Source organism: Neofelis nebulosa, chromosome 10, assembly GCF_028018385.1.
Source record: "Neofelis nebulosa isolate mNeoNeb1 chromosome 10, mNeoNeb1.pri, whole genome shotgun sequence".
NCBI classification, from domain to species: Eukaryota; Metazoa; Chordata; class Mammalia; order Carnivora; family Felidae; genus Neofelis; species Neofelis nebulosa.
In genome coordinates, this window is record NC_080791.1 from 115,585,629 (window position 1) to 115,601,494 (window position 15,866).

At 52.8% G+C, this 15,866-nt stretch overlaps 1 protein-coding gene and 1 long non-coding RNA gene across 3 annotated transcripts; one reads left to right on the forward strand and one right to left on the reverse strand.

The window, feature by feature from the left end:
• Positions 1-330: 330 nt before the first annotated feature.
• On the reverse strand, positions 331-7,697 carry NLRP6 (NLR family pyrin domain containing 6). The gene is made up of 8 exons (XM_058690194.1): positions 7,582-7,697; positions 6,506-6,786; positions 6,192-6,230; positions 4,182-5,928; positions 3,265-3,357; positions 1,957-2,127; positions 1,693-1,860; positions 331-1,221 (listed from the first exon to the last, which is right to left on the reverse strand). Exons 1-8 carry the CDS (start codon positions 7,608-7,610, stop codon positions 1,113-1,115), a joined length of 2,637 nt encoding a protein of 878 aa, XP_058546177.1. The 5' UTR covers positions 7,611-7,697; the 3' UTR covers positions 331-1,112.
• On the forward strand, positions 6,048-8,704 carry LOC131488408 (uncharacterized). Of its 2 annotated transcripts, none has more exons than XR_009250198.1 (3): positions 6,048-6,248; positions 7,870-7,999; positions 8,421-8,704. It is a non-coding gene; the product is annotated as an uncharacterized LOC131488408 (long non-coding RNA). The 2 variants fall into 2 exon arrangements; XR_009250199.1 differs by lacking the exon at positions 6,048-6,248 and adding an exon at positions 6,689-6,945.
• Positions 8,705-15,866: the final 7,162 nt, after the last annotated feature.

Consider the following 15,866-nt stretch of genomic DNA (forward strand, 5'->3'; position numbering starts at 1 on the left):
ATTATGGAAGGAAATTTCCCCCTAGAAGTGAAGGGGCTGACTCCCATGCTTCTTTCCCACCTGGACTGGGGTCCCAGGAGCTGGCTTAGCCCTGCACCGTTGAGCAGAGAAGACCTGAAGATTCAGGGCCTGTCTGCTTCTCGCCCTGTCCATCAAAGACAGGCCTCACCTCAGAGCTCCCTGTAGTAGGCTGTAGCCCTGAGTCTCAGTTTCCTCATCTGGGAAATGGGGAACACAACCCCACCCCACACAGATGGATTGGGGACCAAAGGAAAGATTGTGAGCACCTGTTAGGATGCTTGGCCGCATGCAACACAAATCAACACCAAAGAATCCAAAGGAGAATGTATTATCAGCACATGGACGTGGGGACAGGCTGCTTGCTGCCCCTTCCACCACAGCTCCTACCTGGAGTCCAGTCTGCTGTGGTCTCCCCCCTCCCCTGGTCTTTATCTCTGAAGACCTAGGCAGTAAATGGACACCACTGGGCTGGCACCACACAGCCTCGGGGATGGCTTCACTTCCGATGCCAAGACCCAAGTTCCTGGGGAGGAATAGTGACCTGCCTGCCTTTGGTCAGGGGTCAGCCTCTGCTTGATCCCTTGTGGCCAAGGGCAGAGTTGTGGGGCTGTGAGGCCCACAGTGCAGATGGGGATGGGATCAGTGAAGGAGTTGCTCTGCACTGAGCACACCAGGTCAAGGCCAATACGTGGCAGAGACTTGATGACTGGGAGCTGTCAGCATTATTGTTGCTGGGGGTATCTGCAGGGTGATGGCTAGGGGGCCCCAGGAGAGGTAGGTGGGTGGAGCAGTTGGTGGGGGGGTTGGGGTAAGAGGGCTCCCTGGGTGTAGAGAACAGAGACAGAACCTGTGCCCAGGGTATGGGGGGAGAGGCATGTCCTGGGACACCTGTCCCTGACCAGGTAAGGGACCATGTGTGTCCTTGCCTCTCACCTGCCTGCCCAGGGCCCCTCAGATTCAAAAGGGCTGCCCAGAGCAGAGAGCAACATCCTCCTGCCCTTGGGATGAGGACATCCATTCCACAGGGCTGACTAGAGTCCTCCCCCTGGCATTCAGGGCCTCAGAGGACACAGTTGAATCCCGTGGGAGGCTTAGGGGTGACTTTCCAGCAGTGGGTGTGTGATGACCAGACCTGGCTTTGCCTTCTTCACCTCCCGCAGCTCCTGCAGTGACTGTGCGCTCAGCTTCACAGAGGTCAGACTGCAGCCATGTGTATAGGACAGAAGTGGGAGTTGGTTGGGGAAGCTGAGGTCAGGGCTGGGGGGACAGTGACGGGAGAGCAGTGTGGGGGCAGCGACGGGGCTGTTAGCCCGGGCTGTGCCAAAGGCACACAGTGACAGAGGTGGTTAGTCGGGGGTGTCAGAGGTTGGGGAAAGAGGTTAGGCGGTGGGGGCCAGAGCCCTTGGGGGAGTAAAAAGGTGTTGGGATCATTGGCCCAGACTTGCCATGGGCCCCAGATGACAGATGGACATTTGGTCTGGCAAAATGGTTGAGGCCGAGGGCTGGGGCTAGGACTTTTTGGAGCATGGGTCTCCAGGGGCTGGGTTGGAGTGTGGTCACTCGGGGAGCCCCGGGAGGAGTTGCTCTTCAGGGTCTAGGGGACGTCCCCAGGCACCCAGCCCAATCGTTGAGAGGCTGAGTCCCCATCCCCCTTTCTGCCCCTGTGTCTACCTGAGGGTCTGTAGGCGGCATCCTGACTGCTGTAGGACTCTACACAGGTAGGTTACCATGGGTTCCGGCAGCTGGCAGTCACTTAGATCCAGGTTGGTCAACGCGGAGCTCTGGCTGAGCGCGCCGATGAGGTAATGAAGCGCCTCCTGGAGGGTGGGCTGCTGCACCCTGGGGGGGGACGGCCACCCTCAGAGGCTACTGCCAACCGCTCCCCTACCGTACCGTGTCCCTCCCCCTCCCCCCCACCAGGCGCCAGGCCCTCACCTGAGCTTCCGCACCCGGCACTGGGGCCAGGCCAGGCCCTCACTCAGCACACGCAGGCCGGCCTCGCTGAGCCCGTTTTGCAGGAGGCCCAGCTCAGTCAGGGCGGGGGCCGCCCGCAGGGCCTCAGAGAGGTCTCGGCAGACAGAGTCAGACAGTTTGCAGCGGCACAGCCTGTGGTCAAGAGCACATGTGTCTGTCTTCAGTCCCCTTGGCCGCTTTACTGTCCCCACCTCTGCAAACTGCCCGCTCCTTGGGCGGCTGAGGCTCTGTCTGGAGAGGCGCTGGCTCGACAGGAAGTTTCCCCTGTCCTTTGTTACCCACCACACGTGTCCCTGGGGAGCCTCGGCCACATGTGCCTGTGCATGCTGGACTGCACTCCACTTTTCCTTAGGGCACTATTCTCTACCAGCTGTTGGATGAGCCAATGCGGATCTTACTGTCAGCGTGTTTAACTGCATGCAGCTGAGCATCGGGTTAAGGTGGCCATGGTTTATTCATCCAGCTGGTCCCTAACAATGGGGAAGTGGGTGTTGTTTCCACCTTTGCTGCCATTATAAATACTGCTGTGATGAACACCATGCATTCAGTTTAGCGGCAGCATTGATGGGCCAAACGCGCTGATCACCTTCTTGGCTCCCAATGTTTATCTTCAGGTTGCTGGAACATCATACCAAGCGAGGTGACCGTGTCACCGTGGCCATAGGCTGTGCCCCTCTCACTGTGCCCCACCAGTACTGGCTCCTACAATTTCTCTTACCTTCTGCTTACTTGGTGATAAGGTCACATACTCAGTGTTGTGCACCCACTGCTGCATTAACTCTCATACCAACCCTCTGAGGCGGAACCTTCCGTTCCATAGAGGAGGAAACAAGTTCAGACAGACTGACTTGCCCAAGGGCTCGGAGGCAGGCAGCCTGGACTTCAGAGCCTGTGCCCTCAACACCTCCCTCCACTGCTTGTAAGAGCCCAGAGGAACTGCCCATCACTTCCCAGTAGCAACTAGTAGCCTTCCTTCAGAAGGAAAATTTATTCTGGTCTTCTTTACCTTCCCACCCCCAGAACACTCAGCAGCACCATGCTTCGCACTCTAACGGGGCCAAACCCTCCTTCCTAGCCCCGGGCCACACCGCCTCCTCGCTCCTCTGCGCTACCTGGGCAGAGCCCATTGGCCCCAGCACAGGACGCCAGAGGCCACAGGCTCTCAGCCTGTCCCCTCTGCCATGTCCAGATAGGGCTACCCCTCTGCCCCTGCCCAGAGTACCCTGCTCTGCATCCCTCCAGGGGGGCCGTGGGGGCCTGGTCACTCACGTCAGGCTGCTCAGACCGCAGTGTTGGTCAGTCATGGCCTCAAAGAGCGAACGCAGTGGAGAGGCCTGGGTTTTTTTCATGGTGGCTTGTGAACTGCCAGGAGAGAGAGCAAGGTGAAGCCCACTTGTCCCCTTCCAGTCCCCACCTCTTTCCTGTGGCCCTGAGTGTCAGAGCTGCCTCCGCTCTCCACCTCAAGCTGAGCCGGGACCCCTCCGCCCTCTTTGCTCCAAACCCAGAGTGAAACCACTCATCTGTGGCCCCGTGCAGCTCCCCGCTGAAGCAGTCTACCTGAGTCCAGTGGGGGGCATGTCACCCACATCCCATGTGGGTCTGTATTGCACCTGCAGTGGGCGTCCCCAGCCCCAGCCCATCAACGTCCTGACATTCATTATTTCAACAGATGCGGAGCTCTGGGTCAAGTGCTGGGTTGGAGTTAAGCACACAGAAGACTTAGCCCTGAAGGAGCTCAGCGAAGCTGAGTCTGGCGAAGGGTAGACATCATGGCATACAGTGGTCAGTGGGGCACTTCTGGGGCCAAAGGGGTCCCAGGCCAGCTGAGGGAGGCTGGGAAAGCATTGAGGATAGGCAGCAAACAGAGTGTTCTGGGTGCACGACACAGCAGGTGCAAAAGCTCAGGGCACAGCCGGAGTGGAGTATTCCATGCTAGGAGGTTTGCCCTGGATGTGGATGGCTGGGGGTTGGCATGGCAGGACAGGCGGGGGAAGATGGACCATAGGGAGCCGCCTTGCAAGGGGGTGGGCATAACCAGCCATGAAGTCCTGCTCTCCTCTGGGGGGACAGGCTTCCCCTGCTCAGCCGGAGACTCGCGGGTGCACTGGCACACGCGCCCCCCTGCCGCCGCCCCGCCCCCTCCCCCAGGGCCTGGGAACCAGGACAGTCTTGCCCTGTAGACTCACGAGCTGCCGCCCAGGCTGCCATGCAGTCGTTTCATCAGGTTCTTCTTCTTTTTCTTCTCGTGTGTGGGGGCCAGTCCACAGCTAACCAGCCGCAGGGCCTGCCCCTCGGGGCAGCACCTTATGCAGTAGCTCAGGACCACCACATCCATGCGGCTCAAGCACACCCGCTCCAGCGCCAGCTCAGGGAGGCCACGCAGGGCCTGGCTCACAAAGGCGCCCTCCTGAGTCTCGTACAGGCAGTACAGCAGTTCCAGCGCGTAGTTGAGCTCGCCCTCCTCCTCTTCCAGCTCCTCCCTGCCCTCCGGTGCTTCCGTCTCTTGGGTCCCCTCCGGTGCCGCCCTCTGGTGGCCCTGGTCCTGCACCCACCGCAGGACGTCCTGCTTCACGCGCTCTGAAACCACGCAGCCGAAGTGGCGCTCGATGTCGCGCATCCGCTCTGTGTTCAGCAGCCCGAAGAGGAAGCGCGTGGTGAGCGCGAGGTGGCCGCGCAGCTCGGCGTTGCCCCGCAGAAGCGCCCCGACGCTGTCAGCCGGTGCCCGGTCTCCCTTGTCATCCAGAAGGTAGGACAGCGCGGCAAAGAATTCCTGGAAGCTCTGGTCCATGAACTGGTAGGTGACCTCGGTCTCCAGCACGCCCGGCAGCTCTTTCTTGCTGAGAAACAGCCTCTGGATTTTAGAGCCGCGAAGTTGCAGTCTTTCCAGGTCCTTCTCGGCGAACTGCGCCCTGTGCCCGAGGAGGCCTTCGCGGGCCAGGCGGCACAGCTTCCGCAGCTCGCCCTGCACCTGGGGCCCGTCGGCGGCGGGCGCCGAGCTCAGGAAGCTGGCGACGAAGAACAGGTACACGGACGTGGTGGTCTTGGAGGTGCGCGACAGGTCCTGGCCGAGGTCGAGCTGCTGGCGCAGAACCGTGCACACGATCCAGCACACGAAGGGCACGAAGCACAGCGCAAACAGCGTCTCGTTCTCCTTCACCGAGCGGTAGGCCTGCTCCGCCAGCCACTCCTCCCGGAAGAACTTGTGGAAGTACTTCTTCTTGTCTTTGTCGGAGAAGCCGCACACCTCGGCGCACTGCGGCGAGCACAGGCGGCTCTGCAGCCTCCCGGGGGCCGTGGCGCGGGCGGTCACCAGCAGGCGGGCCCCGGGCAGCAGCGTCTTGCCCATCAGCCCGCTCAGCACCCGCGCGCCCTCCGCCTCCTCGAAGGGGTCGGTGCAGGGCGCCGCGTCGGCGGGCGCGGGCGGGGGCAGCTCGTCCGCGCCGTCCAGGATGAAGAGCAGGCGCTCGGCGCGGGCGAGCATGAGCCGCACGGGGGCGCTGCGTCCCGGGCACTGGTCGAGGATCAGGCCGGCCAGGCTGCACGTGCCCGGGCGCTCCAGCAGCTCGCGGCAGGGCAGGAAGAAGGCGAAGTCCACCTGGCCGTGGTACAGCTTGCCCGCCGCCCAGTCGTACAGGATTTTCTTGGCCGCCATGGTCTTGCCGATGCCCGCCGGGCCCTGCAGCAGCACCGTCAGAGGCCGCTGGCCCTCTCCGTCGCGGCCGAACAGGCGGTTGAAGGTGTGCGTGTCGGAGCGCCGCGCGCGCTGTGTCTCCCGCTCGTCCGCGGGCCCCAGCGCCCCGTCCACTGACGCGGCGCCTTCGCGCGCGATGAGCAGTTTGGTGAAGCGCTTGTTGATCTTCACGGAGCGCGCGTTCCTCTCCTTCACCTTGGCATGCTGCTGCAGGACGTGCTCTCTGTACTTCTTCTTGTACTCTGGCGGCGGGGGGGGGGGGGGGGCGTGTCAGCTGACCCTCGCCCGCCGCCCCAACCCCCTGGGCTCAGGTCTCAGCGCCTCCCCCCCCCCGCCCCCCCCCCCCCCCGCCAGGCTTGCCACACAACTCTCCCCCGGGACCGGCTGTCGGGAATCTCTGGGCGGTGTAAAGGACCCTCGTGCTGCAAACCTGGGGGTCACCCCCCACCCCCGCCCCCGCCCGCCGACAGCTTGGGTCTTGTGCTTCCCGCCGACAGAGACCTACCGGACACGGAGAGCAGCGAGGAGGAGCTGGGGCCGAGCCCTGGAAGGGAGAGCTGTGGTGAGGCCCTGCCGAATGTGCAGGGGGCTGGGGAGGGGGGGCGCAGTAGGGAGTTGGGGCTACCCCTCAAGAGCGCTCCGGATCCGAGCCCTGGGGCCCCTGGGTGTGTGGGTGGCGTGCTCTCGGACGCGGGGGAGGGGGGCGCGCCGGGACTTTTCTGGGGAAGCGGGAAGGATGGCGGCCGAGGCCCAGACTCTGCCTCCGGCGGGAGCGAACGGAGGCGCGGGGACCCTGGCGACCCTCCACCCCGCGCTCACGCTTCAGCCGGTCCTCCTTGAGCTGCTCCGCCACGTCGCGGATGTCAGCCCTCTTCAGAGTCTTTCGGGTCACGTCCAGCGCAGGCTCCGGCCCGTAGAATTGGATCAGCTCCTCCGCGAGGTTCAGCGCGTCCGCGCCCTCCAGCCGCCCCCACGGGATGCTGCGGCCGTCCTGCGGCGTGTCCCGCAGCTTGTGGCGGAAGCGCTTCAGGTGCTCCTGGCTCAGGTTCTCGAGCGCGCGGTGGAGCAGCTCTCGGGCTGTGGCTGCACGGAACTCCGCGCTGGGCGCGGTCGGGCGGGGTCAGCACGTCTGCGGCGACGGTGATCCCGGCCTTGCCCCGCCGCCCCCCCACAGCCTCGGCCCGGGCGTCGGGGCACCCACGACGGGCAAAGGCTCAGATGAGCCCCCATCTCCCCAGCTGACTCCAGGCCAACGTTTGGTAGCACCCAGCCGGGAGAGAAGTTCTTCCCTCCCAGGACCTCGGTCGGGGGCGGGGGCAGTGTGGGGGCGGGCGGTGCTCTGCCCCAAGGCTTTGCCTCTGACGGCGCTGCCCCTGGTTGTGATAGAGGTCACTGGGGGCAGGCGCTGGCCACCGCTGACCCAAGCGCTGGGGGACCGCCTTCCCGCCCTGCACCCTCCTTCCTGTGTTCTTCCACACACCTGGCCAGGCTGGCTCAAAAGCCTAAGATGAGGGTGCCTACAAGGGCCTGTGCTCTGCCCTTTCCTCCCTTCTTTCCCTTCCCTTCCTTGGGAGCCTGGGGGGAGAGCCACACTCACCACCCACACCGCCCACTCTGCGAGCCTGAGTTCCCCATCACACCCATCTCACTGCACCCTTTGGTGGCCCAGGCTGGGCACCTTGCACCAGGGGCCGAGTCTGAGTCCCTGGTGGGGAACAGACACCAAGGGTGCCTTCTGTGTGAATAGAGTCCCTAGAATCCTGAGCCTGGGAGATACTGGGGGAAAGCTGTGGATCAGCTGTGTGAAGCCCCAGGGAGTGGGCAGAATGAGGTGAGGCCCCCACAGGCTGGGGCCAGCCGCTTCCCATGTGACCACCCTGAAAGCCAGCACTCACCCGGACTGGAAGTCCTCTGGCTGGTCCATGGAGTCTGGTCCTTAGGACTGGCACTTAGGGGCAGGTGTGGGGATCAGAGAGGTTATTTATCTCTCCCTAGGTTGATTAGAGCCGTGTTCTAGGGGAGCTGTCCAGCCCCACCCATGCCCCAGACCCGAGTGGCCTACCTCAGCCAGCGCCCAGATGTCAGTCCACCAGTCACCAAGCTCCCAGACTCGGCACTGGACGCACTCCCCCTTTAAGAGTTCTGCGTGCTGACCTTTGATTTTCCTCTAATCCTTGTTTCAGTTGGTGTTCTCTGAGAACCCATAGGGCGTGGCAGTGAGGCACAGCTGTGAGCAGGTACCTGCAGAGTAGGGTGGATGGTGTGAAGAAAGGGGCTGGCTCAGAACTAGGCCTTCAGCTTGAAGGCCTCAAGGTAGGTTAAATTCTGAAGGCAGGAGTGAGGAAGGGCTTCTTAGATAGAAGGGACACTGGGAACAAGGGAGGGACTTGCACAATGTTATCGGAAAGGAAGCTGTCATGGGGGAAAGCGAAGAGTTGTGTGGCTTCCCAAACCTGGCTTGAGCAGGCTGATGGGAAGAGGTTTGGAGGTGAGGAGTGTGTGTGTGTGTGTGTGTGTGTGTGTCTGGGTCTGTCTATGTGGCCACTTTATACCGTGTTTGAGTGAATGTAAGTGTGGTCAGCTGAATAATAGGCCCCAAAGATATCAGGCCGTAACCCCTGGAATCTGTGAAGGTCCCCTCACGTGCCAAAAGCAGCTTTGCAGATTGAACTCGGGGGCTAGAGATGGGACAATCGTCCTGGGTTACCCAGGTGGGCTGTAAATGTCATCTCAGGTGTCACACGATAGAGGCGGAGGGAGATTTGGCCCAGGAGAAGGCAACGTGACTGTGAAGCAAGATGCTAGACTGCTGGCTTGGACGTTGGAGGAAGACGCCATGAGCCTAGGAGCGCCAGGAACAGAGCACTGGAGGCTGGAAATGCGAGGTGAGGACACACCCTCTAGAGCCTCCACAGGGAGTGTGGCTGAACCAACACAGGGAACTCAGCCCAGTGACACTGATTTTGGACTTCTGAACTCTGGAGCTGTGAGAGAATAAATGTGTGTTGTTTTAAGCCACCAACTTTGTGGTATCTTCTTAGAGCAGTCATAGAAAATGAACACAGTATCTCTCTGAGCATTTCTGTGAAACTGTCTGCAAGAACAGGTGTTCTGGAATATTCACTGCCTTCCACCCATTGTTTTTAATTAAAAAAAATGTTTAATGTTTATTCTGGTGGGGGCGGGGAGAGAGAGAGAGGCAGAGGGCAAGTGGAGGAGGGTAGAGAGAGAGACAGAATCTGAAACAGGCTCCAGGCTCTGAGCTGTCAGCACAGAGCCTGACGCAGGGCTCGAACTCAAGAACCACAAGATCATGACCTGAGTCGAAGTCAGACACGTAACCAACCAAGCCACGCTTTAAAATTTTTTTTTTTAATGTTTATTTGCCGTAAGCCATCCCTGTGTTCAGTCCTGCTTCCACAGGAGCCTTGAGAGCTGCTCCCTGGGGAGAGAGCCCAGAGTCCTGGGAGCCTCTATTGCCCTGCCCCCTCCACCAGGAGGGGACCCACAGAGGCGCCCATTTAGCCCTTTTTTTTTTTTTTTTTTTTTGTCTATTTAAGACAAATAGATCCCACGTCTCCATGAGGAGGGCTCAGGCTTTCAGAGGTATGGATCTGTTTAGCCACACTCACACCTTCCCCAGGTAACCTCCTCCCTCTCTTCTACTCCCTGAATTCCCCCCTTGACTGCCCTCCACACCAGGCAGCTGCCTGGACAGGGCAAGGTTGGCAGCAGAGAGGCTGGAGGGGCTGCCGCCAGCACACGAGGGGGGCACTTTGTGCTTTTAAAGGATGTTTGTGAACATGAATACATCTCACTGTTCCCACAGAGCCAGAGAGGTGGGGCCAGTATCCAGGCCTTCTGTGTTGAAGCAGCCTCAACCGGGTCCAGCCCAAAGCAGGGACAAGACCCTCACTCCGGACCATGGTGTGGGTAACACCCAGCAAAGCAGAGGAGTGGACTGGGTGTCCTGGGGGTCAGGGTCCTGGGAACAAGCCCTTAGCAGAGTTCGGCCTCAGCTCTGGGAGAGGTTGGGGTGTGCGTGTGTGACTGTCGTGAGTTCTGTATGGGGTCCCAGCTCCCTTGACCTGCTGACTCCTGACTTAGCTTCTGCAGCGTGCTGGGATTCTGCACAGGCAAAACAACAGCAGATGTGGGCGTGTCCAGGCTTGCCTGTGGACAGACTGTGGGCCCTGCACAGCTCGGTGGGCATTGCAGGGCCCTGGGTTGCAGCCTCACGGGCAAAGACCCAAGTGAGCCCCTCGTGGACGCCTCACTGAGCCCCACTCCAACCCTGAGGCACTGCATACACGTTCCTCCAGGCAGAGAGAGATGTCCCACATCGGCCCATGCTGTGTTTCCCCTAAATGCACGTTCACTTTCCCTCTCCACAGTATAATTTCTCAAAAGCAAGTTCTCTACAACTGCAGTATATCCTTTTCATTATTACTTCAGACAGAAAGTGTCACCATCAAGAGCACAATCTCCTAGCCAGACTGTCGGGATCAAATCCTGCTTCCACCGTCCAATAGCTGGGTGACCTTGGACACTACTTAACCTCTCTGTGCTTCCGTTTCCTCATCTGTAGAATGGCATGGTAAAGGCACGTCAGTGCTGAGGGCAGAGAGGAGAAAGCTGTAAGGCAGGTGCCTAGCCCATTCTAGGCACTGGCTATCACCACCTCTCAAGTTCTGTGGAAGGCCGCTCACAGTTTTCTGTGTCACCAAGAACATCCCAATTTCTAAATCCACCCCAGGTCTGACCATAAACTCTTCCTTGAAAGGCATACTCTTTTCCTTTTGTCAGAGGAACTGAGGGGGCATGTCAGACAGAGGGAGGGTGTGCATCTGCCATAACCAGCATGGGAAGGGCCCTGAGGCCGCTGATTTGGGGATGTCAAGGTCATCCCCATACCCTAAGATGGACCCTCCGTGAGTGCACTCTGTACCCCATAAACTCTCAGCCGCTGCTGATAACAGCCCTGGAAAAAGCTTTGATAATGGGAGCCAGTATCAGGGAGCCTTGCCACGAACTAAGCCACGGAAGTATGGGGATGAGGAGGGGACATTGGGAGCAGGTGTACGGGTGCAGATGGGGGGTGGAGAAAGCCAAGAGAGAAAGGGAGAAGCAGGTGAGAAAAGGAGATACAGGTGGCAGCGTGGCCAGCAGTGATACTGGACTTATGTCACCCCAGCTTCAGCTGCTGAGCAGGGCCACTCCCAAGGGCACAAGTTTTGAAATCCTGAACAAGTAATTAAGACTGCATTGTGAAATTCCTCAAAGGTCTCTCGCACAGGGATTTTGCCACCCAGGAAACCTTTGATCATTTCTTCCTCACTCCCACATTTTGTCCTCACGGCAGCTGTGAACGAGGTCTCTCACGAGTTGTCCACACTGCCCACTCCTTCTTCGGGGCCTCCTGTCCCCTTAGTTCTCCTGCCTTTGAAAAGCCTCGCTCTAGAGCACTGGTGCCCTCAGCAGAATGCTTCCTCCTTCCCTGTTCTCAGCATTCCCCTTCATATCTTGACCTCAGAGAAAGAACCATTTCTGGAGGAATGGGTAAGATGAGGAAAAAATGAACCTATAGCTAACCCCCTCCTCTTGTGCCAACAAATTCGATAACTTGGATGAAATGGACAGATTCGTAGAAAGTCACAAACACACTGACTCAAAAGAAACAATCTGAATAGATCTACAAGAAGTAAAGAGATTGAATTAATAATATAGAAAAATTCCCATGAAGAGAAGGCTAGGCCCAGATGGCATCACTAACGATTCTGTCAAATATTTAAAGCATTACTAACACTCCTTCACAAGCCCTAACAGAACATGTAAATGAAAAGACTATCCCTCCCCCCCAATAAGTAAAATAAGGAAAAGAAAAGAATACCTCCCAATCCATCCTGTGAGGCCATACTACTCTGATACCAAACCAGGCAAACACATCGCAAGAAAACTAAAAGACCAATATCCCTGATAAATATAGACACAAAAAAATCTCCAACAAACTCCTAGCAAATAGAACCATCAATGTATAAAAATAATTATGAACCGTGGCCAAGCGGAACTTACCCCAGTAGCGTAAGGTTGTCTTGACATTCCAAAGTCAATTAGCGTAACAGGGGAGTCCTCTCTGTACCCACCCAATAGGCATATTGGCCAGGCAGCCTGGATGGTTCTCACTCCCCTTTTGTCTGATGAGGGTTCTCATTGCAGTGAGTCTGTTCCTTTTATACCCTTGGATGCTGGGGGTTCTGGCGGTGGATGTCCTGTCTCTTAGCCTTCAGAAGGTCTGGTGGCTACGAGCTCAAGACCAAGGAGTCAGCAGGGCTGGCTTCTTCTAAGGCATTTCTCTCAGACTTGTAGGTGGTTGTAGGTGGTGGTCTTCTTCCAGGGTGTTCACAGGGTCTCCCATGTGCAAAATCCAATACAGATTTTAATACATCCTCACCTACTGAGGGAAGGAAGATATCCAGCCCCAGCCCTCTCTAGCCTTCCTGTCTCACGCAAAGAAGAATTTTGAAAGAAGGCAGAGGGGAAGAAAACACTCACCTTACCAAGAGAAGAACAAAGATACGAATTACATCAGATGTCTCTTAGAAATCATGCAAGCAAGAGGAGAGTGGAATGAAATATTTAAATTGTTGAAAGAAAAAAAATCCACCTACCTAGAATTCTGTATCCAGTGACATTATATTTCAAAAGTGAGGGAGAAATAAAGACTTTCTCATGTAAACAAAAATTGTGGAAATTTGTCACCAGAAGACCAGCCTTGAAAGAAATGTTAACAGAAGTTCTTTAGAGAGAAGAAAAAGGACGTGGGTCACAATTCAGCTCTACATAAAGGAATGAAGACGATTGGTGAAGGGACAAATGAAGGTAAAATAAAATATTTTATTTTTCTTATACCTAACTGATCTATCAGTTTATTCAAGATACCAATAGCAATATATTGGATGAATATAGCTCTTGAGTAAGGGAAATGTGTGATGGCAATGTTATAGGGGATGGGGGTGGGCCGGAATTAGGGATACCCTGTTGTAAGATACTTGCACTACTGGTGAAGTGGTATCGTGAAAATATATGAAAGCAGATTTAGATTAATTGTAAAGGTAAATTGCAAAATCTAGGGCCACCACAAAAGCATTTTAAAAGAGTATAATTGAATGCTAAAGGAAGAGAAAAATCAGAATAATATAAAAATACTCAAAACCTGAGAAGCCAGAAAGAGAGTGGAAGGAAAAAAGAACAAGAAAGAGAGACAAAGGCATCAAAATAGCAGACAGTCACAAAAATGGTAAATACGAATTCAACTATATCAATAATCAGTTTAAATGTAAATGACCTAAATGCCTATTAAAAGAGAGACTATCAGAGTAGATAAAAAACATGACCCAACCCTGTGTTGTCCACAAAAAACCCACATTAAATATAAAGACACAGATAGGTTAAAAGTAAAGGGAAAGAGAAAGACACACCAGGCTAACACTAATCAAAAGAAAACTGGGTGGGTGAAGGTGGCCAAAGGTACAAATTTCCAGTTATGAGATAAACAAGCACTAGGGGTATAATGTACAACACGGTGACTGCCACGAACACTTCTGGATGGCATATATAAAAAATGGTGAGAATAAATCCCTAAGAGATCTCATCACAAAGAAAAAGGTTTCTTTTCTTTTCTTTTTTCTTTTCTTTCTTTTCTTTTCTTTTACTTTCTTTTCTTTTCCTTTTTTCTTTTCTTTTCTCTTTTCTTTCTTTCCTTTTTTCCCCCTTATTTTGTATGTACGTGAGATGATGGATCTTAACTAAACTTATGTGGTGATCATTTCACAATATATGTAAATCAAATGATTATGCTGTACACCTTAAACATACAGTTTGTAAGTGTGTCAATTATATCTCAATAAAACTGAGAGAAAACTGGAGTAGTTTTATTAACTTAAGACAAAGCAGATTTTAGGACAAGGAAAATCATCAGAGATAAAGAGGGACATACATAATGATAAAAGGGTTAATTCTCCAAGTAAACATAGCAATCCTTGATGGGTAGGCACCTAACAAGAGTGTCAGATACCTGAGGAAGAAACGAATGAATTTCAGGAGAAATAGATGAATCCAGTTTTACATTTGGAAACTTCAACACCCCTCTCTCAGAAACGGACAGACCCATAGTTGGACTCAACACCATCAATCAACTGGATATAGTAGACATCTATTGACTACTCCCACCACCACCACCAGAACACACATTCTCCTCAAGCTCATGTGAAACATTCATCAAGATAGACCACATTCTGGGCCATAAAACATACCTTAACGGAATTAAAATAGCAATCAATAACAGAAAGTTATCCATAAAATCTCCAAATATTTGGAAATTAAACAACACACTGCCCAATAACACAGTGGTCAAACAAGAAGGCTTAAGAGAGTGTTTAAAATATTGCTGCCTAAATGAAAATGAAAAAAAAAACTTATTAAAATTTGCAAGATTCATCTAAATCCATGCTTAGAGGAAAATTTATAGCATTGCATGCATATGTTAGAAAAGAAAAATGTTCCAAAATCAATAATATAAGCTGCTACCCCGAGAAAATAGAAAAAGAAAAGCAAATTAGATGCCAGGTAAGCAGAAAAAAAAAAAGAAATAGTAAAAATTAGAGCAGAAATCAATGAAACTGAAAGTAGGAAGTTAGTAGGAAAAAAAATTAAAGAATGAAAAGCTATTTCTTAGAAAAGGTCAATAAAACTCATAAGCCTCTATAAGACTAACCAGGAAGAAAAAGAGAGATAATGTACAAATTATTAATATCAGAAATAAAAAAGCGCCATCACTACAGATCCTATGGACATTAAAAGGATAATAAAGGAATATTATGAACAACTCTATGCTCACAAATTTGCCATTTTAGATAAAATGGATCAATTCCTTGAAAGACACAATATACCAGAACTCACACAAGGAGAAGTAGATAGTATGACTATGTGTGTATCTACTAAAAAAAGTTGAATCACAAATTAATAATGTTCCAAAACAGAAAGTGCAAGGCCCAGATGTGTTCACTGGTGATCTATTAAACATTTAAAGAGGAAATGATAACAGGTCTACAATCTCTTCCAGATAATACAAGCAGAGGGAATACTTCCTAGCTCATACTATGAAGCCAGCATTGTTTTAATACCAAGACCAGACAAAGACATTACAAAAAATATTTTTTTGAACAAATCTCTCATGGACATAGATGCAAAAATCTTCAACTAAATATTATCAAATTTAATCCAACATGTGTAAAATTAATTATACACCACAAGCAAGTAAGATTTACCCACATACGCAAGGCTGATTTAGTATTAAAAAATCAATTAGTGTAATCTATTACATCAACAGGCTAAGAAAGAAAAATCACATCATCATGTCACATCATCAAATACGGAAAAAATATCTGATAAAACCCAACACCAATTCATGAGAAAAAGTTTCAGCAAACTAGGAATACAGGGGAACTTCCTCACTTAATAAAAAAAGATCTGCCAAAAACCCTACCACTGATATCATACTTAATGGTAAGAAAGCAGATGCTTTCCCTCTAAGACTGGGAATGAGACAAGGAAACTCTCTTTCACCACTCCTAATCAACCAAGGAAGTCTTAGCTTATGCAATAAGACCACAAAAGAAAATAAGGGTATACAGATTGGGAAGGAAGAAATATACTCTTTTTTTCCCCCACACATGACATTATTATGTAGAAAATTCCAAAGATTAAAAAAACTCCTGGACCTCGTAAGCAATTATTGTGAGGTTTCAGGATGCAAGGTTAATATATATGAGTCACTTGCCTTCCTATACACCGGCAATGAACAATTGGAATTCGAAATTAAAACATACCATTTACATTAGTACCAAAAAAGGTAAACTACTTAGGTATAAATCTAACAAAATATGTACAAGATCTGTAGGAGTTGAAAGATTACGTGCACACAAAAGCTGCACACAGATGTTTACAGCATCTTTGTTCATAATTGCCCAAACTCGGAAGTATTTGTTCTTTAACAGGTTAATGAATAAACAAACACTGGGACATCCACACAATCGAGTGTTGATCAGTGATAAAAAGAAACAAGATATCAAGCCATAAAAAGACATGGGGGAACCTTCAAGGGTATTTCTAAGTGAAAAAA

Excerpts from the sequence above, each read along its gene's own strand:
- NLRP6 (XM_058690194.1), bottom strand. The coding sequence starts at position 7,610 with ATGGACCAGCCAGAGGACTTCCAGTCCGG. Across the intron at positions 3,358-4,181 it reads GGCAGCCTGGGCGGCAGCTC|TTCACAAGCCACCATGAAAA; the intron begins GTGAGTCTACAG and ends CTCTCCTGGCAG. Across the intron at positions 1,222-1,692 it reads TGCCGCCTACAGACCCTCAG|TCTGACCTCTGTGAAGCTGA; the intron begins GTAGACACAGGG and ends ACATGGCTGCAG.